Source organism: Abramis brama (assembly GCF_963993115.1).
Source record: "Abramis brama genome assembly, chromosome: 21".
In the NCBI taxonomy this organism is placed as follows: Eukaryota; Metazoa; Chordata; class Actinopteri; order Cypriniformes; family Leuciscidae; genus Abramis; species Abramis brama.
Window position 1 is genome coordinate 34056343 of NC_139983.1, and position 21873 is coordinate 34078215.

The 21873-nt window shown below is 38.8% G+C and overlaps 1 protein-coding gene across 1 annotated transcript in view; it reads right to left on the minus strand.

Annotated features, from left to right (window-relative positions):
• Positions 1-8342: 8342 nt before the first annotated feature.
• LOC311071793 (uncharacterized protein) overlaps positions 8343-21873 on the minus strand; it is a gene marked incomplete at its 5' end in the record, with an annotated part of 36229 nt that continues 22698 nt past the window's right edge. Inside the window, 11 exons of the mRNA XM_084096330.1 lie at positions 8343-9507; positions 9671-9954; positions 11297-11387; positions 14622-14887; positions 15016-15137; positions 18601-18701; positions 18788-18824; positions 18918-19019; positions 19145-19279; positions 19363-19531; positions 19609-20161. Of these exons, the coding sequence (XP_083952456.1) occupies positions 9359-9507; positions 9671-9954; positions 11297-11387; positions 14622-14887; positions 15016-15137; positions 18601-18701; positions 18788-18824; positions 18918-19019; positions 19145-19279; positions 19363-19531; positions 19609-20161 (2009 nt within the window). The 3' untranslated portion in view covers positions 8343-9358. The remainder of the gene's footprint in view (positions 9508-9670; positions 9955-11296; positions 11388-14621; positions 14888-15015; positions 15138-18600; positions 18702-18787; positions 18825-18917; positions 19020-19144; positions 19280-19362; positions 19532-19608; positions 20162-21873) is intronic.

A 21873-nucleotide genomic window follows, 5' to 3' on the forward strand; every position in this document is an offset into this window, starting at 1 on the left:
TGCAGGTTGGCATTTTTTTGTCATGATGTATATTTTCATACAGATTTGTGTCCAGAAATCGGCATCGGGAGTAATTTGAGTAATTTTGTATATTTTGGAGTAGTTTTTTAAAGAAAGATATTTTAATTAGCTCTTAGATTGAAGCAGAGAGATATAGGTTAGTGATCCGAATGTCGATTTTTGATTTGAAAGATGATTTGATTTATAGGTATTCCAAAAAAAAAAAAACATTTACTCCCAATGCTGTTGGACCAAGTAGGAAAATGAGGCCAGGTTATTATTATGGAAGATGTTGACGTTGTGTGATGCCCTTTTTTGTCCACGTGTGGAAGCTTCTTGTTAACTGTAAAATCTGGGTTATTCCAGATGGGGGCGTATTTTGATGACATTTCCACCAGGCTGTCAGGCTGTTTTTTGATTGTCTGACTGTAGAGGGGCAAGTATGAAATGTGAATGTCCTAACAAATTTTTTGTTCAACATCCAACCATATGTTTTCTGATGGGTTAGGAGGAGTCCATTTGTACATATTTTGAAGCTGTGTTCTTGGTTTCTGTAAGGTAGTCGTTTTAATTCTTGGGGTTTTATTTTTCCAGTAGAATTTGGTAATGGTTTAGTCTAGAGATTTAAACCAGATGAGAGTGGGTTGTATTTGAATCATTGTGAATAAATAGTTTAATTTATGAAGTATTGTCATTTTGATGACTGATATTCTGTCCATAACGGATAGTGGTAAATTAATCCAGTGTTGAAGATCATCGTCTCTTGTTTTGTATAACAGAGTAAAGTTCAAAAACTTTAAACTATCCGTTTAAGTAAAAAAAAAGTCTACGTGGGTTGGTGGAGGCAAGTCTACCTTTAATTAAACCGGTTTGATCTGGGTGGATTATAGATGGGGTGACTTATTCTATGGGCTAGTGCTTTGGCGATGATTTTAATGTCTGCATTAATTAGAAAAATGGGATGATAGCTTGGCAGCAATGTTGGGTCTTTATTGGGTTTGAGGAGTGAAATTGTGGCTGTGTTCGTGTTAGCTGGGAGTGTTTTTTTAATTCTTACTTATCCAGATGAAGAGTTTGCGATAAAATTGACCAGAAGTGTTTGTAGAACTCAGCAGGGAATCCATCAGGATTGTTCGGCTTAAGTTTTAGGCCAGTGAAAAGTTCATGATGTGTTATGGGTGATTCCAGGCTGTTTATTTGATGTTTACAGAGTTGTGGTTGAGAAACAAATTGATGTTTTTCTGATTAGTATAATTTACTGTAAAAAGTTCGAAAGATTTGGTTTATTTCTTCCGGTGAGTTGGAGTCCGTAATAACTGGGATTGTTGTTTTTCCCTCATTTTATTTGCCAAATATTTTCAGATTTATTACTGTGATGAAAGTCTTCTTGTCTTAGCTTATGCATTAGGAATTGAGTATGCAGAGTATATTTAGCCTTTATTTAACATGGAGAGAACCTCACTGAGATTAAAAACCTCTTTTACAGGAGTGTCCTGGCCAAGATAGGCGGCCCAGTTATACAAATACACATATAACAAAACAAAGTGCTTTAAAATTACTGAAAGACACCAAATGATTTAGCCTCAATTTCATTTGAAGAGAGTTCCAGTCTGAAGGGCCAGTTTGACCTAGATTAGTTCTAGTTGGAGGTACATAGAGATCAAAATAAGATTGTGAATGCAGTAAATAGTTACCAACTGCTTTTTGTTGGATCAAACAACAGAGATAAAGTGGTAAAAAAAACAAAAACAAATTGCTTGGTATATCTATAAGTACAAATGCATTTTCCTTCGAACAGCAAGAGAAGACCAAGCATCTCCATTATATAATGCACAATTGTGTGCAGAGAATTTACAGTCTGTTATAAACCTTAAGGCACCAAGATAAGGAGCAGCATGCTGATACACTACAACCCCATTGTAATGAAGCTTCAGGAGAGTGAGGATCCATTTGCAGTTTTATTATAATCTTGGTCATACAATCAGGGTCAATCACCAGCAAACACAACAGTAGAGATAAGGCAACTCGTAATCCAGAAACAGGCATAAGGTCAGGGCAGGCAGCAAACTTGCATACATCAGTCCAGTATAGAATATAGTCCAGGGCAGGCAGCAAAGAATCAAGGACGGGAAGACAGTCCACGGGAAGACAATCCACGGGAAGGAGCGTTTAGAGTTGATCACCAGGGTAAATACAAAACTTTGCAATGAGAGAGAGTCTGAGAGCACCTTAAATAGTCATGATGAAGGTCAGGTGCAAGGTAATCAGTGCCAGGTATGTGGGAAATGTAGTTCAAATGGTTTAATATTCAGGAGAGGGTTCCCTCTGGTGGTGAGCAGGAGGAACCGCGGGAGTCTTGTTTGTGACACCCATAGTCGGTGTTTGGTGTTTAATGCCCCCAACGGCGCCTTCCAGGCAGCGAGGGGATGGGTAGGTTTAAGGTTGAGGGGTAGGGTTAGCTGCCTCTAAGGAGCCATTGGGGCCTTAAAACACCATCGAGCCCCATAGTCAAGTATCAGTAAGAAAGTCGCAGACAGTTTTTATTTATATATTCCTAATTTGTTCTGTTTTTCTTCTGTTAGGTTATTTGATTTTTTTTCTTCCCAGTTCTGCTTCTGGTTCCTTTTCTTTCATTCTTTTGTAAACAGAAAATTAGATTATTTTTACTCTTAGCACGGCTTTCCCTTCTTCCCACAGAAGAGACAGTGTCATTTATGTCTAGAAAGCGTGCACACACTCTCTTTTAAAATAACTGTCAAATTCAGGGTCTTTCAGAAGAGACGAGTTAAAGCGTCCTCTGGTAATGGGTTTATGTGCACTTGTTCTATTCCGTTTTAATGTTACATGGGCATGGTCACTAATGAACATTGGATGGATCTATGATTCGGAAATATTTGATATTATAAAATGACTGGTGAGAAAGAAATGGTGAGTGGTGAACTGGTGAAATAAATTAGTATTCTTTAGCATTTGGATGCTGTACTCGCCAACCATCACCAAGACCAAAATCACTCATGTACTGTTTTATGGTTTCTGTAGATTGCCAATTGTGTTTATTGATTAAAATATTAGATCTATCTATTGATGGGTTGAGAACTGTGTTGAAGTCACTCACTATGACTGGACAGAGTTTGAAATGGAAGGGAAAAAGGTCTGAAAAAAAGAAGAGTCATCTATGTTTGGGCCATATAGATTACCAATTGTAATTGGGCCATTATTAATTTAAATGTTCATGATAATGAAATCTCCTTCAGGGTCTATAACAGTGGTGTTTTGAACAAATGTGATTTTTTTTACTTATTAAAATCAAGTGTAGCGTCAGTTCTGGCGGGTCACGTTAGTCAAGCTCTCATCAGTGACTCTAGCTGATCCACGTCTACCTGTAGGAATATGACGTCTATCACTGTATTCATATATAAGCTCCTTCAGTATTATCAGCAGCGATCGCGTTTCTCCGGAGTGAATTACCCTCCTCCCTCCCCGGCTGTTTTTTGTTTTGTGGTTTAGTGAGTCGAGAATAAATGACTGTACTTTGATTTATTTGAGTTTATTTTTGTTTGAATCATTTGGTACCTCAAGAATCGATTTTAATTAAAAATTGTTTCTCGATATTCAATTCAATTCAATTCAAATTTATTTGTATAGCGCTTTTCACAATACATATTGTTTCAAAGCAGCTTTACAGAAAGTGCATTTCAGAAATGTACATAGAGAAATACAGTTAGTTAATCATGTATTGATTTAGGGCATAAACATATCGCCAGCGTCGAGTCGTCTCTTCACAGGCGCCGAGTCGTCTCTGCACGGGTGTTGGAGAATCTGTAGTTTCCATGAGAGGCTGGATACAAACTGGAGCTGACGATCTGTATTTACCTCGGGACTGGCGTCCCGAGATAACAACAGAAAAGCAGATGGGAAATAATTAGCGTAGCTGCTGTTCGTAATATTAATGCATTCAATCTGATTCAACTGTAGTATAAAAGGTAGGTATTATGTGAATGCTTGGCTAAAGAGATGCGTCTTTAATCTAGTTTTAAACTTGGACAGCGAGTCTGAGCCTCGAACAATATCAGGAAGGCCATTCCACAGTTTAGGAGCTAAATGTGAAAACGCCCTCCCTCCTTTAGTGGACTTAGATATCCTAGGAATGACCAGAAGCCTCGAATTTAGTGATCTTAAAGAGCGCGATGGATTGTAGGGCGATAGAAGTTCCGTTAAATACACGGGAGCTAAACCATTTAGGGCTTTATAGGTCAGTAGTAATACTTTGTAATTGATACGGAACTTTATAGGTAACCAATGTAGAGACGACAGAATTGGTGTTATATGATCATATTTTCTTGATCTAGTAAGAACTCTAGCAGCTGCATTTTGGACTAACTGTAGCTTGTTTATTGAGGATGCAGGACAACCTGCTAATAAAGCATTACAGTAATCTAGTCTCGAGGTCATGAATGCATGAACTAACTTTTCTGCATCAGAAACAGATAGCATGTTACGTAGCTTAGCAATGTTTCTAAGGTGGAAAAAGGCTGTTCTTGTAACATATGAAATATGATTTTCAAAAGACAAGTTGCGGTCTAATATAACACCCAGGTCTTTTACTGTAGAGGATAAAGTAACAGGACACCCTTCTAAATTAAAGTTGTATTGTAAGAGGTTTTGTGGGCAGTTTTTTGGACTAATAAGTAATACCTCCGTTTTATCTGAATTTAATAGCAGAAAATTACATGTCATCCAGTATTTTATATCTTTAACACACTCTGTTAATTTAGATAATTTATTGTTTTCATCTGGTCGTGATGAAATATATAATTGAGTGTCATCAGCATAACAGTGGAAATTAATTCCATGTTTTCTTATAATATTACCAAGTGGTAGCATATATATTGAAAATAGCAGAGGGCCTAACACAGATCCTTGCGGTACTCCATAGTTTACTGACGTTATCTTCGATTTTTCCCCATTTAAGCAGACAAAATGGTAACGGTCTGATAAGTATGATCTAAACCAGTTTAATGCCTGTCCCTGAACACCAGTGTAGTTTTGTAGTCGGTCTAAGAGTATTTTGTGATCTATAGTGTCGAACGCAGCACTAAGATCAAGTAAAACTAATATTGAGATAAAGCCTTGGTCAGAAGCTAGAAGTAAATCATTTGTGATTTTAACGAGCGCAGTTTCTGTGCTATGATGCGGCCTGAATCCTGACTGAAATTTTTCATAGATGTCATTTTCTTGTAAGAAAGAGCACAGTTGAGCGGACACCACTTTTTCTAGAATTTTAGACATAAATGGAAGATTTGAAATTGGTCTATAATTTGCTAGGTTATTATGATCTAATTGTGGTTTCTTAATGAGAGGTTTTATAACTGCCAACTTGAATATTCTTGGAACATGACCTAAGGATAAAGACGAGTTAATAATATTGAGAAGAGGCTCTTCCACTACAGGTAACACTTGTTTCAGTAGTTTAGTTGGTATTGGATCTAATAAACACGTTGTTGGTTTAGATGCAATGATAAGTTTATTTAGCTCTTCCTGTCCTATAGTTGCAAAGCGCTGTAGTTTTTCTTGAGGGGCGATAATTGAGGCTGAATCATAAGACACCATTAAAGATTGTACATTTACAATTGTATTTCTGATGCTTTCTATTTTCTCAGTGAAGAAATTCATAAAATCATTACTACTAAACTGTAACGGAATATTTTGCTCAGGTAACGTCTGTTTATTTGTTAGTCTAGCCACGGTGTTAAATAAAAACCTAGGTTTATTTTGGTTGTTTTCTATTAGTTTGCGGAGATGCTCAGCCCTGGCTGCTTTTAGGGCCTTTTTATAACGTGACATGCTGTCTTTCCAAGCGATTCTAAAAACCTCTAAATTAGTTTGTTTCCATTTACGCTCTAAATTACGAGTTTCTCTCTTTAGAACATGCGTAGCACTGTTGTACCATGGTGCTTTAGTTTTCTCTCTAACCTTTTTTAATCTAATTGGTGCAACGATGTCTAATGTACTAGAGAAAATGGTGCTCATAGTGCTAGTCATTTCCTCTAGTTCATCTGTTTGTTTGGGTTCACTAAGCAGCTGAGATAGATCAGGTAAGCTATTTGAGAATCTATCTATAGTTGTTGGAAGGATTGTTCTGCCTGGTCGATAACGTGGCGCAACATGACAAATTTCAGCGGTACGTAGTATGCAAGTGACCATGTAATGGTCAGTGACTTCATCACTTTGCGGTATAATATCTATATCGGTTGGATTTGTTCCATGTGATATAATTAAATCTAGCGTATGATTAAGACGATGAGTGGGACCAGTTACGTTTTGCTTGACCCCAAAGGAGTTTAATAAATCTGTAAACGCAGCCCCTAACGCATCATTTGAATTATCTACGTGTATGTTAAAATCTCCAACAATTAATGCTTTATCGACATTGACCAAAAGATCTGAGAGAAAGTCTGCAAACTCTTTTAGGAAATCAGCGTAAGGCCCTGGCGGTCTATATACAGTAGCCAAGGCTAGAGATAATAGGGATTTCTTTCTTACATCTAAGAGAGTAACATTTAGCACAAGTACTTCAAACGAATTAAACCTGTGACCTGTTTTCTGAGTAACAGTAAGAATATCTTTATAGATTATAGCAACACCACCGCCACGACCAATCAGACGGGGTTCGTGCTTATAGGAGTATCCTGATGGAGTAGACTCATTAAGACCGAAATAATCATTTGGTTTAAGCCAGGTTTCAGTAAGGCAAAATACATCGAAACTATTATCTGTGACCATTTCATTTACAATAACCGCCTTAGGTGTAAGCGATCTAATGTTTAAAAGACCTAGCTTTATAAATTGTTTTTGTTCACTAATATTGAGATTTTCTGGTTTAATCACAATTAGATTTTTCCTAGATCCTGCAGTAGATTTATTATTTGATCTCACTAAACGAGGAATAGACAAAGTTTCAATATAATGTTCTACATTGGTACTTATATCAATTAAGTTTGGACAGCAAAGAGTGTGATTTGGACTTTGACTTACTAGTCATATGGTGTGTAGCATCTTGGAGATGTTGTCCGACAGAAGAGCCGCTCCGATTCTGCTGGGGTGAAGGCCATCAGCACGGAAGAGCCTAGGTCGCTCCCAGAAAAGATTCCAATTATTTACAAAGAGCAGTCTCTGTTCATTACACCATGACATTAACCATTCATTTAGAGCAAATAATCTACTGAACCTTTCGTGTCCTAGTCGGTAAGTGGGAAGCGGTCCAGACACGATGATCGTTGTTTCAGGCGATGTACTGCGTACCGTCTCGATCAGGCTCCTGTAGTCCTTCTTCAGAACCTCCGACTGCCGCAGCCTGATGTCGTTTGTTCCCGCGTGCAGCACGACAGCTCCGACGGGCTCGTCACCATTCAGAATCCCGGGAACCTGTGCAGCGACATCGAGAACACGAGCACCAGGAAAGCAGTGAGTGTGCACCTTACCTTTACCTATGGTAGCATGGACATGCCGGACAATGGAATCGCCGATGATCACAGCGTCGCGTTCCGTCTCGCGTAGAGGGGAGAAGCGGTTCCGGGTGGAGATCTCGAAGGCCGGGAGGGGCGGAGAGGTCCTAGCTCTGGTCCTGGCCCGCGTCTTCCGCTGTGGAATCACCCAGGGTCCATGGTGTTGAGTCGGTGCCGGAGTGAATGAAACCAGGGATGGTCGCATCCTGGGCAGAGAAACACACGGAGTAGACGAGGTCGGAGTCAAAAGGTTACTAACCACTGACTTGTGAGCATCGGCGCGTGATGTTTCAAGCGCGAATCGCCGATCTCGTAGCTCGGCCTGTCTCTCTAGTAGGTCGCGGATCTGCTTCTCCACGGATTCCAGCTCTAACTGCACAGAATGCAGCTCGAAGGTGTCCTCACCTGCACTCAAAGGTAACGTTAGACACACATCCGTTATATTCGCCATTATAGCAGATGTGCTATAATGGCGAATTGTAGCTTTCAGTGATACGGGTGTAAATAAGTCGATCGATAGGCGCGACCACGCGTGTAATGCTAGCGGGCTAAGGCTAGTAGCGGAAGTTCGAAAGGTTGGATATAAGTAGCGATATCAGAGCAATCCGATTGTTTTTTAAGGAGAATAGTATTCCAGATATGTTCACGCGCTATAAAAATGAAAAAGTTCGTTTGTAAAAGAGTGTAAAGAAGAAAATCAAGGTTTCTGAATTAATTCGACGGAGCTCCAAACACAACAACAACGCACTCAGTCGCGACGCATGCGCCTCTTTTATTCGATATTGAATAAAAATGTTGTGATTTATGTATAGATTTAAAAAAAAAGCTCACTGAATTAAATGTAAACCTTGAAATTTATTGTTTTTTCATCCCATTTTACCCAATATAATAAAACAAATGTAGGCCTGAGACAAATAGAAAGACTACTTCATACATAAAGAAAATTCCTTGATACAAATATAAAAACTTTTTGCAAATATAAAACTGGTAAATAAAATGAAAATAAATAAACAATAGGACAAATACAATAGAAAAAAATATAGATAATAAAATAAACTTCAGCCTGGGTTTATTTAACATGTAGTAAGAAGTACTACAGAAATGTAATAATCAAATGTAAAAAATAAGACAGTATAATCTTCACAGTATGGAATATAAATTGATTGAGTCTTCACAATATGGAATATAAATTGATTAATAATGAAGATACTAAAAGTGATTCAGTAAAAAGCAGTGAGTGATTTTCTCTTTATTATTATTAAATTAACAAAACAGCAACAGTTTATTAATACTCAACACTTTAGAAAATCAATTTCTGAAATTTGTGAATCGATGCGAATCGGCAGAAGATAGAATTGCGATTCATATGTGAATCGATTTCCCCCCACTCCTAGTATATGTGCATGGCTGTATGCGTGTGAGTGTATATATTTGTGCAGTTGTGACTGTGCACTTAATATTCAACAATATTATTGATCTGACTGTACTGATGCTGTTGTATGAGAACTGAACTGAGCTGGACGATGACATCACGGTTTTCACCAGAGCTGATGTATAGATAAATGAACTAAATGAACAACTAATGATTTTTACAACGGAAATGAATCAACACTAAACTTACTTAAGCTGGACTATGATACTATTTTCTTCTAGATTTGCTGTACAGCAGAAACAAACTTTGTTGCATTAATTTCCTCTTATGACTGTCACTTTATTAAAATACAAGAAAATGAAAGAAAACATACAAACAATACCTAATGCCACAGTCTCACTAAACAATACCAAATAACATTCACTAAAGACACAAAGAGGAAGATGCAAAAAGAATAAAGACACCTTAAACCTTAATTCTGCTAATTATTAATATTTTCCACTGCATTAATTGTGGATTGAACGATGGCTGTGGTGGAGCTGGAGCTGGAGCTGGAGCTTTCTGGATCATCAGAGAAATTTCCTGCAACATCGTTGTGAATGTGGTAGTAATACAGGAAGAGGAAAAACCCTGAAAGAAAATCAGTAGAACATATTTCAACTAATTCATAAACATTTCAGATAGCATTAAAGTCATTTGTATAATTTTTAAAATGTAACCACAATAAAAAGCACATCCAAATGTTTGCATCACGAACAATCATCCCTGTCGGACCCGTGTGATTGATTCTCACCCTGAAACGAGTTCAACACGGTGAAGATGTAATATGAGGGAATGAGCATCGGTCCATAACTGAAGAACGCCACAGCCCACGTTAGGCCGAAGAGCAGGAACAAACTCAACACCATCATGAGCTGCTCTCTGAACGTCTTTCTCTTGCCGTCAGCCGCTTTTACGTGTCGGGCTTGGACAATCTTAGTGACGATCATGATGAAGATTCCTGTTGTGAAGATGAAGACTAAAGCGTAGTAGCCAATGTTCACTATGTAGTGAATTAAAGGATCTGTAATCCAGCACCTATAATTAGAAGAGAAGAGAAAATGTTAATTTAAAAGCTTCATTAATGTTTTTATTTTGTTTTTGGGCTTTACTAGAACATGTTTTCCTACTTGAATGTTGATTATTTTCCTCATATTCTCCATTGTTGCAGCTCCTCTCTTCCCTGTCTGTCAGTAACACTCTGTTTAGTTCCTGTCTCTATGAAGCCCCTCCTCCTGAAAAGCACACTGTGCTCTAATTGGTCGGCTGGAGCAGTGTGTTGTGATTGGTCAAGCGCTTCGAGCGTGTTTAGGAAATGCCTTGCCCTTACCATAACTGGCAGTTTCAACATATTTAAAAGAGGAATATTGTGACATGTTTTTTCCCGGAAGAAACTCAAAGACTACAATGGAGGCGTTTCAGGGAGTTCAGAAACACTGACACTGATATAGAGAAGAATTCCCTCTGGAGGGACTTTAGAACTTTGAAGTAGAGCCCTGCGCGGGACTCTTCATCCCGCCCGCGCCCGCCGAATTTCTGACCATTACCGCCCGGTCCCGCAACGTATGTGTTACACTCCCGCCCGCTCCCGCAATATGTATGTCCACTCCCGCCCGCACCCGCAAAACTCTGAGAATTTATTCCCGCACAATAATAGAGATGCATTGATTTTTTGTCTTCTCCCGTCCTGCAGGAAAAAACACATATTTGTATTGCTATTATTAAAGAGATTCATGGGGTTGTTTGTTTCGTTTCCCTGACCGGCATGTATTCTGGACACATACACACAGGACAATGGAGGAAATCGAGTGTATGCTGTTTTTGGATGGTTTTGTTTTCATTTTTGCTGTTTTTTATTCAGGGTACTCCATCTGGCGCGTTCAATGATGACGCAGTGAATAGTGATGATTCTCTCTGAACAATCAGCAGTCTGCTGAGTTTTCACGTCACATTTTAGTATCGCCTCAGCTCGCCCAGAACCTCGCCGGAGGTGGTACGAAAAAAAGTACCTGGAAGCAGGTACAGGTACAACTTTTACACAGTGGAAAACCAAACAAAGGCGAGTCGAGTCGAGCTGGTACTGTGTAGTGGAAAAGCGCCATTATTGACATCTCCATCATGTCGCTAGGCTACCTCCCGATCCCGCAGTGTTTTTTTTAGCCGCCCATTCCCGCCCGCAGCAAAGTTCAAACCGCCCGCTCCCGCGAGATTTGCGTTGGGTCCCGCGGGACCCGGCGGGACTCAATCCCAATGCAGCCCTCTACTTTGAAGAGCTTTTTAATGCTCAAACAGCATCATTACACACTAAAGAAAGATGAACATGGGAAAAAGCATAATAGGTACTCTTTAATCATGCATTTATGACATCAGAATAACTTACATTTGTTTGGTCGTTCCAGACGTTGTTTGTAGGGTCACTGTTTTATATCCTCCTAATGAAACAACAGCTACGACTATAGGAGTTGTAAACACTGAAAACACACAGAAATCACGGTTATAATAGATAAATAAAAAAAATAAAAATAAAACTTTATAGGGGACATATCATTAAAATCTGACTTTTTCCGTGTGTAAGTGCTGTAATCGGGTCCCCGGTGCATCTACCAACCCAGAAAACGTGAAAAGTGACAACCCAGTGACTTTGTTTTGGTAAACCTTTGCAAGCATGTTAAATAATAAGCCGATCAGATTTCGCTCCCCTTCTGACGTAGAAAGGGGATCTTATTAAAATATAACCGCCCCTTAATGTTTCCACCCACGGCGCTGACATTTGGTTTTCGCAAGAGACAACAGTGTAACCAGTTCTAATGCAATGGCAAAAGTTTGAGCAAAGCATGCAAACTGTTCTGTCATTGACCTATTTGACCAAAACATGTCACAGCTGTCTTATAAAGACCTCAGGGAACTGTGTCAACTTGTGCAAAAGTTAAACATGACGGTACATGTCGATGAATCAATGTAACTCCACAACAACTACATAAATGTATCCATTAACCATTCAGAAACGTCCAGGTTGTCCAAAAGTTGCAACCTCCTGAGTCTCTCCGTAAGGCTGCACTCGCTACTGGTTATTTCTAAGATTTTGGAATTTTTTGCGTGTTTTGTTATTGTTGGAGTATCTGAAGCTCATGTAAAGGATCGGCCGTGTTCTGAATGGAGGTGGAGCAGCAACTCATTTGCATTTAAAGGGACACATACAAGAACGGTGCGTTTTTGCTCACACCCAAAAAGGGGCAACTTTGACAAGCTATATTAAATAATCTCTGGGGTATTTTGAGCTGAAATTTCACAGACACATTCTGGGGACACCATAGATTAATATTAGCCTACATCTTGCGAAAAGGGATAATATGTCACCTTAACTGAACATAAAATATTTTTTTTAAACAAAATTTTCTCATTTTCATTTAGTTTAACTTGTACTAACATAACAAAAACTAACATAAAAAATAATAATAAAAAGCTATAGACGTTTGGGGTTGCAAATGCAACCCAGTTCCCTGAGAAGGGAAATGAGACGCTGAATCTTAGTGTGGACGCTATGAGGAATGCCCTCGGCTTGACCACTGTCTGGGGCATGTGTAAACATGCCAGTCTATTGGCAGACATGCTGTTTTACCCTGAAGAATGGCAACAAGACGCAGCATCTCGTTTCCCTTCTCGAGGTACAGAGTTGCATTCGCAACACATGGTGTTGATGCTATGAGGAACACAATACCTACTACGCCATGTTGAGGAATTTCCTGACCACTAGGTTGTGAATATGCATGGAGTGAGCATAACATTTAAGTAACTCTGCAAAACTAGCCAGAGTGGAAAAGCATGTCAACACCCTAGTGGATCCTATGTGACTTGTGAAGAAAATTGCACAGAAGCTCTATTTCCAAAAGCAAGATCCCCAAGCAAAACATATTGTGGCCTGAGAGCACCCATCCAAAGGGGCATATCCCTACTTCAAACCCCAACAATAACTGACCTATGGCTAAGCCACGCCCCCAAATGCGATGAGCCAATCACAGTGCGCATAGCTAACCCAGTACACTGGGACATTCTCTGCTTCCACGTCCATTGAAATGCACTGCAGTTAGTCCATTTTCATTCGTTTTTATATGTTTTTTCTTGTCATTTTAAGTTTAAAATGGTCAAACGGTGTGCATGGGGTACATGCAACTCCGACACTAGGTATTCTGAGAGGCTGGGCTATGGTGTGTATTTTTTACCCTTTCCCAAGCCACATCTCAACCGAGATAAGTGTCTGCTCTCGATTAAGTTATGCGGTTACGTAGACCACAACACCAACTAAACGTGGATAAATTAAACAAGGATGTCTACATCTGTTCTAAGGTAAGTCAACAACGTATTTGAACGTTATCTTTAACATCTCTAACGTAGCGTTAGGCTAACGTTAGCCTAGCTTCTAGCTGAACAAAATGGAGTATGTTTTTATGTTTCCACTGTTCGATTGAGGACTGCCCAGTTTACCTTGCATCAACCCAGGTTACCTATACAAGGGGCAGCGTTTAATCCTACTTAAAACTCCAATCTGAATGATTGGAGAGGGCAGGATGTTACATTTTTAAATGCTTTTAAAGGAACAGCTCAAAAAAAAAAAAAAAGACTTGTGCGTAATCTTCTTTTTCGGGTCAACTCGAGTTACAGTCTGCTGGTTTTGTTCTAAACAGTGTTATTTTCTTAAAGGGACAATGTGTAGTTTTTTAAGCATTTTATTATCTAAAATCAATATTTTTATTCATAAATATGTCCTCAATTGTGTACAAATACCTCTGCTAATTATCTGACTTATTCTCGTAAATGTAGAATTTATTATTTTTATATACATGGGACGTGTAGGTCCACAGAGGCTTCCATGTAAATCCGCCATCTTAAAAAACTATAATAGCAGAGAGGGACAAAAAGTACTAGGCCAACGCGTTTCCACAACGCGTTTTCGTTCAGAACCAGCGTCACGTGACTGAAGCCAGCAGAAGCGGAGGAGCAGAGCAGAGAGAGGCGCTTGTCACTGCCCCGGCAAGTTTAAAAGGCTGCACTGTACGGTTATTTGTAATGGAGGACCATATGCTGAGTCACAGGATAAGGAGTCCTCGTTGTCGAAAAAGTCCAAAATAGAGCGTAAAAGTAAACGTGACCGGAGATTACAAAAAACAAGGGTTAATGTCGGGATAGCTAATGCAGGAGAAACCTTTCAAAAGAGACGCTGAAGTTGCCTGCTTTCTTCTCGACAGGTAAGTCAATGTTACGGTCTTAATTACAAGCTTTTTTTCATTGCTTGGTTGTGTACTTTATTATATAGACAGTAGAACATTTATAGTTAAAAGTTAAACAGGCTCTTTGATGAATAGCAGCTATTGAGTAAAGTAGAGAAGGCCCTAAAAACAAGGTTGTAAGTTTTGTTTGTTCAAAACTTTAACATTCGTTCGTTCGTTGTGTCAAGTTGCAGTTTGTTTGAAATAACAAACCAGTTCACCCGAAGGAAAACTCGATGAAGTGCTATTAGAAGACATCCTGTCATAGCTTTTTGGTACATAACGGCTACGGTAGATGCAACACGCATTTGAAAAAGCGAGGCGCTGGAGAGCACTATTTGTTTGAATGCAAAATACAATTTCATCACTAGATGGGAGAAAATCCTACACAATGTCCCTTTAAGTGAACACTATAACAGGTGATTTCTCCATGTAACTCACTCCAGCCGAACACGGTGATCTTCCTCATGTAGTTTGTGATGGTGATGTTCTGTCTGATGAGCCATAAGTACATATGAAGAGCTTGAATGAAGAACCAGGTGAATGTAGTCAGCATGGAGTAATGCATGAGCAGCGCTATGAAGACACACGCAGCCTTGTCTCCTGTGTTGGCGACGCTCTCGTTTGACAAAAAGGATAAATTCAGGAGAAACAAAGCCACAAACATGTTTGTCAAGATCTTCGTGACCTGATTTGATTTCCCTTTCCTGTTCAAAAATATAAACAACCTGTATTTGTAACATGCATTTTGCAGATGCTTTTATCCAAAAGAGGAGCAAAAGTGACTGGTCAAAGAACTTAAAGTAACTGCATGTTATATTTTAAGAGACTCTACCGTAACAAGAAATGCATGAACAGAGCGACGGATAGAAAAAACATGGAGATGCCGCAGCCGATAGAAGTGATGAAGCTCAATGAATCCACATATTGCGCTGTGATGTTTTGACCTGGCAGAGACTGAGAGATCAGAGAAAACACAACAGAAATAAACAGATCAGCTGGATGATTTCCACGTGTCATCATGTTATACTTCAAAAGAAATCAAGACACACAAGCTCCAAAATGATGTGCTCAACTTTGCCACAGCACCAAAGTCTGCAATTAAAAATCAGATTTCCAAAGTCTGAATATGAAGTCAAACATTTCTCATCAAATACTCCCAAGTTCAAACTATCTGAGCTGCTCCTTGTTCAGTTTACAGTTGTAGTAGTGTAACTGAGTCGACTGTTGGTAGATGTCTTAACTACAACATTTGGCTGCAATGATTGAACTCTATTCAAAAGTTGGCAGATAGATAGATTGATAGAACAATGAAATTTGATCATTTAAATGTACACAATGTAACTTTTGGCCCTCTAGCAGTTAAAAAACAAAACTGCGTGTATTTAGCAGAAGAACATTGTTTTGATTGTGCTTCGGCTCTGTGCGGATGAATATGGTTATTCTGCTGCTCATAAAACATTCTCTACTAGGATTAAAAGATATAATCAGTTTAGATGGAAAAGATCTCAAGCTGACTAGCTGAAGACATTACTGTAGACACTAATGTCCATTAATAGACACAAAACTTCCTTGAAAATAAGTTCCAGCACAGTGCTACAACAACCATAATGAAATGATCTTCACAATAGATAATGCTTTACAGTCAGTGAACTCTGTTAGAAAGCTACGTATGGTGGTTTATCTGTTCAATAAAACACCTTACTCATCTGTTGAGGAATAAAAACACCATCATCTCTGTGTCGCTTTTTATAACATTTCAAATCCCTCAGTAGGTCATTTCTGAAAAGCCAAGCCGATGTTGATGCTTGTTCCCATTCGATGACGCTATTGGGGAATGCCTCAGCGTGAACCGGTGTCTAAAAACGCTCATCCAATTACGGCAATTGTTTTGCCAGAAGTATATAAGGGGCGTCTAGAGAACATGTCATCCTCTTTTTGTCTTAAAAGTCCCATGATAGGGCTGAACGATATGGACAAAATTTCATATCTCGATTTTCATGCCAGATATCTCGATATCGATACAATACGACATATATATATATATATATATATATATATATATATATATATATATATAAATATAAATATAAATATATAAATATAAATATAAATATAAATACAAATACAAATACAAATACAGAATCTGAATTAAAATGTGTTTGATTTAAGCCTACATTTCAAAATTTTGTGTCAGAAAATGTATTGTTTTTAAGCCTTTCGCACGTACGATCACACAGGTGTAATCAGTCTAGGCTGGTCCCTGGAGCGTACGATCAAGTGCATCACATGATCAACTGCTAAATTCAAATGTTGAATTTAGGCAGAGACAGGCGCGCTCAGAGCTGTCACATATCACAACCTTTCAGTGTTTTCAACCACATACTGTTTATTTTAGGTTTCAAACATATAAATTCACATAAGTACTAAAAAAACAATACATTTAGAGTTTGTAAAATACACACTGATGTCTATGGAAGAGGTAATAATAATCCTTTCCATTATAATTCGACACGTTTTATTCATATCAGATACACATTGTGTAAGTAACTTCAATGTTTACTCTATTCTATTCCCAGTTCACCAGCCACTTACTTTTAAGTATTTCGGGAGAAGTGGATGAATTCACGTGTTGTAAACATAGAGGTTGTAAATCCAACAGATCCGATTCTCTGAACTGCGTCTGCGGCACAAACTAACACGGCGGCGCCCATCGCGCATACAGCTCAACTAACGCGATCGTTATAAAGGTGTTTAAACAACAATATACTTCCACTTGCATGTATTTGACAATCGGAATATCAGATATTTCATGCCATAGCTAACACATTTGTGAATATTCTGAATAAAAAAGGAAAAATGACATAAAAGCAGATCATCATTCATTCAGCGCTGTTGCTGCTGCGGTGTGTCACGTGACAAGCAATGACGCGTCACCATGGAAACGCCGCCCCCCCTCTCACAATATAGTTCCCACGTCCCTGGTAGTGAGTGCGCGCTGGCTTTAGCGGTGCATTCAACTCTTTCAAAAGGGAACATCTTAGGTTACAACTATAACCTATGTTCCCTGAGAACAGGGAACGAGACACTGCGTCTTTCACCATGCCTCGGGGATGCCTGCTGAACAGTCCCTTCAGATGACAAGTGGATGACATGTTCTCTAGGCGCCCCTTATATACTTCCGGGTCGCACTAGTAGTGACGTCATAGGCTGTTGCCAGTCAATATGATTGCTGTGATTGGATAAGCGTTCATAGTGGCTCCATGTCAATCTTTCATGCTCGCTGGGACAACTAACCCTGACCTCCCTCACCAGACACGTGTCAAAGCGACCAGAGCAACTATACTCTATTTATATAGAAAACTTATATCTAATCTTTTCTTGTGAATTTGGTTTAACATATACTCCCATATAGTTAAACCCCCCAGTTGGGGTGAGGCTGTGACAGGTATTTCTTTATCATTTACCAGTCAAATTTGTAACTGAGACAAGATGATCTCCCTTAATGACAAAAAAAACAGGATTTCCGTAATGCTGGGATGAGTGATGTGCATGTTTATGTCACAAGGTTCAAATCTGAATAATTGTTTTGATATGTTTCCTGCTGTTTGCGCTTAATAACCATTCTTCCTACATTGGTTCTTTATTTCTTTTAAACAGCAGACTTAATATTTATCCACTGGTCATATCCATTTATTCTGGCCATAATTTGGAGACAATGAGCATATGAACCGTTGTGCCGTGCTGCTTATTATCACAGAGTAAAAATACCCCAAAACCAGTCGTCTGTGGATGAGAATCCGAAACAAGGACTGGTGGGATTCTGGTGAGAGAGGACAGGCCTGAACTTATGTTGTGGTTTTTATGTTTTATTATGTGACAGCAGTCGACCATGAGGGGCTGCTGTCTTTTATTTTCGTTTTGTTGTTGATTTATTTTATGTCATTAAAATGTATTTGAATATTCGCCGGTTTCCGCCTCCTTTTTCCCATAGCATCTGAACTGTGTTACACTGTTGCCGAAACCCGGGAAGGAGGCGGGAACCTGCGAACATTCAAATACATTTTAATGACATAAAATAAATGTCTCGGGAAAAAAAACGTCCTCCTGCCGCTCTCTCATGGCCCTCGGCCTCGTCCTGCTCGCCACAGCTAGCAAGCCGCGCAATGAGAAACACTGCTCTATAATGTTCTCCTGAATGTTTTTGTACAGTGTTTCTTTCATTTTAAATTCTAGAAACATTTTTGAATTAAACTTCTTGTTGTCAATATATGAGATTTTCCTGGAGGATAGAGACTTTAAATTTTAAATGCATATATTTGTTAAGTTTCTTTAGCGATCTTGTACAAGTTCACTAGAATATAGACGTGGACTAAAAGATATTGATTTCATGAGGTCTTTAAACTGAGAAGCTTCTCACCATCAGTATTGCAAAGAACGTCAGATGTGAACACGAGCACTTTATGGTGTTATTGTCGATTTTTACTGTCTCACAGCCAGACGTCGTCCATGTTAGATTTCCTTCAAAGAAAAGAGAGCGGCCAATTTCATATATTATATGAAATAACTTGATGGGATCTGATCAATACAGCCAAAAGTGAATTTACCTTTGCCATCCCAAGAACTGCAGGATGCATTACCGACCTGTAAGAACACGTTTGATTTTTATTTTGCTTTCACAGTGTCTGGTCATTATTTAATTTTTTTTTTAAATCTTTAAAAAAAAAACTTCATTACCAGATCTTTCCGTTTAATGAACATTTCTATATTATTGGTAAGGTTGGAGATATTGGCGCCCATCGTTATTCCATAAACCTCATCGTTCAAAACCGTTTCATCCTAAATAAGAAACCATACAAGAATTAAAAAGCAATCATTAATAATCAAATATAGACGTTTGAACAGAACAGATCAAGAAACATTTGTCTAAACGTAGAACTTTTGAATGATAATGCACACATTACCTTATTACCCATATTTTTGAACCTTAAAACTCCAACAAATGCACTTCCATTGTTTTCAAGACGTGATTTATCAAAGGCCTCGCTGGGAACATTTACAGACCAGGGAAAGTCTGTCTGCAGGTTAATATCAACAACCTGTGGATTTTAAAGAATAATTAGCACTGATAAATCAAGAATCCTAGTCAGATGGACATGCTTTAATGCTTCTCAGGCCTTACGTTGATTATGTTCTGATTTGAAGAGTAGCATATTTTAATGTCTTTGCTTTCTGTGTTTTTGGCTTGTCTTTGGAGAATACCAATAGTATCCCCCATCACAATCGCCGCATTGCTTTTATTCTCTTTTTCCATCTGTTCCACCAGGGAGTCCATTTTCTCCAGAGTCTCTCTGCAAAGTTGATTGAATCACTTGGAATTCTGTACTAGAGGTTTAGACTTTATTGAAACTGGTAACCACACACTTACTGTGCTTTTGAGGGTTCATTCTGGTCTGTTGTATTATCTGTAGATATATTATATGTAGTCTCGGGTTGTGTAAGAGTGGTAGTTATATTCTCATTCTTGGTTGTTGTGACACTGGTATTTGGATTGTCAGTGGTGGTTTGTGACGCTGGTTTGACACTGGTATTTGTATTGTCAGTGGTGGTTTGTGACGCTGGTGTGACACTGGTATTTGTATTGTCAGTGGTGGTTTGTGACGCTGGTTTGACACTGGTATTTGTATTGTCAGTGGTGGTTTGTGACGCTGGTGTGACACTGGTATTTGTATTGTCAGTGGTGGTTTGTGATGCTGGTTTGACACTGGTATTTGGATTGTCAGTGGTGGTTTGTGATGCTGGTTTGACACTGGTATTTGGATTGTCAGTGGTGGTTTGTGATGCTGGTTTGACACTGGTATTTGGATTGTCAGTGGTGGTTTGTGACGCTGGTGTGACAGTAGTTGATCTTTCATCAATGCAGATGTCACAAATCCATTCACTCCCGTTCAAATACAGAACATATTTGCTTCCTTCTTGCGCTTCAACACAAAGAAATAAAAAAGGAATGGATTTGAATTATACATCTGTGCAATTGTGCAATAATTGAAAGATTAAAGAAAGTGTTGTAATATGTCATATATCATAAGAAACATTGTCATTTCAGCATTATACAGTTGCATGTTCATCATATACACTCTATATAGAACTCTTGGGTTCTTGACTCTTTAAAGAGCCCTTGATGTCAGAAAGGATCTATATAAATAGAAATGTATTTAATGATTGCATAATATGATTGCATAATATTGTTGTTTAATGGGTTAAATCAATTTTTAATTGCAATCATAATTGTCGACTCCTCATGAATGAATTACTCATGCTTGTCAAAGCAAGTAGATTCTATGTTTAAAAGCTCAAGGAACCCTAATATTACCCATATCTTATAACTTAATGATTTTTAACTGGAGAAAAGACATATGCTGTCCGTTTGCAGGTTGTAGGCCTACTTTATTTATTTTGATTGATTGAACTTTGATGGGTGTGTGAAACTGTAAGTAGTTCATAGACACAGACTCACCGCTGCATGAATCATGGCCATAAGTAGCATTTCTACATCTCTCTCCAGGATCAACCAGAGGGATTTCCAAACAACCTCAATAAACCATGACAACACATAATTGTATCAGACACAGTGTTATGATTTGTACATCTTTGTATGCTATAAGAACAGCATGAAGGTATTAAAAGACAGGAATAAAACACTACAGAATGTCCGTGAATATCAATCACAAATGTTACAAGGCAACCAGTAGTGGTAACAGTCTCTAGTTTACCGTAGTACCACCGAATGTACACAGGGCACCATAAATTACTGGAAAGTTGCATCACGAATGCTCCGCTGTTTTCACTCTTATTAGTTGTTGCTCAGAAAAATCACTCTTCATTTGCATAAAGTTAAATGTATCGCAACGGTCACTGTCGCTTGTTTCACCAGAAATCGCCGACTATGCATTGAAATGAATGTGACCATGTCACTTTGTTGCTGGCGGTGTGAACAGGGCTTACTGGGATAGTTCACACAAAAATGAAAATTATTCCATGATTTACTCCCCCTCAAGCCATCCTAGGTGTATATGACTTTCTATTAAAAAATATCCTGGTTCTTCCCAGCTTTACTGTATAATGGGAGTGAATGGTAACGTGAGATTTTGAAGCCCAAAAAAGCACATCCATCCATCATTAAAATAATCCATATGGCTCCAGGGGTTAATAAAGGCCTTCTGAAGCCATGGGTTTTGTAAGAAAAACATCCATATTTATAACTTTATAAACTATAATCACTGGCCTCCAGTAACGGCCGTATGCAAGTCTAGTTCCGGCGGGAGAGTGACCTCTGACCTGATGCATGACGAATGATCTCTGACCCGACGCATGACCTCTGACCCGACACATGACCTCAGACCCGCCACATAGCGTATTGATGAACACGGAAGCACAGAGTATAAAGCAAAACAAAACACCGGCCATGAATTAGAAGTCTAAAACAAGAATTTTAAAGAGAAATGTGGGAGGAGCTTAAGTTTGTTTGAACCACGAGAGGTGTTGACTCTCACCTAAGCTTACGCTACTCCTACATCATGCATCGGGTCCGAGGTCATGCGTCGGGTCAGAGGTCATGCATCGGGTCAGAGGTCATTCGTCGGGTCAGAGGTCATTCGTCAGGTCAGATGTCATTCATCGGGTCAGAGGTCAT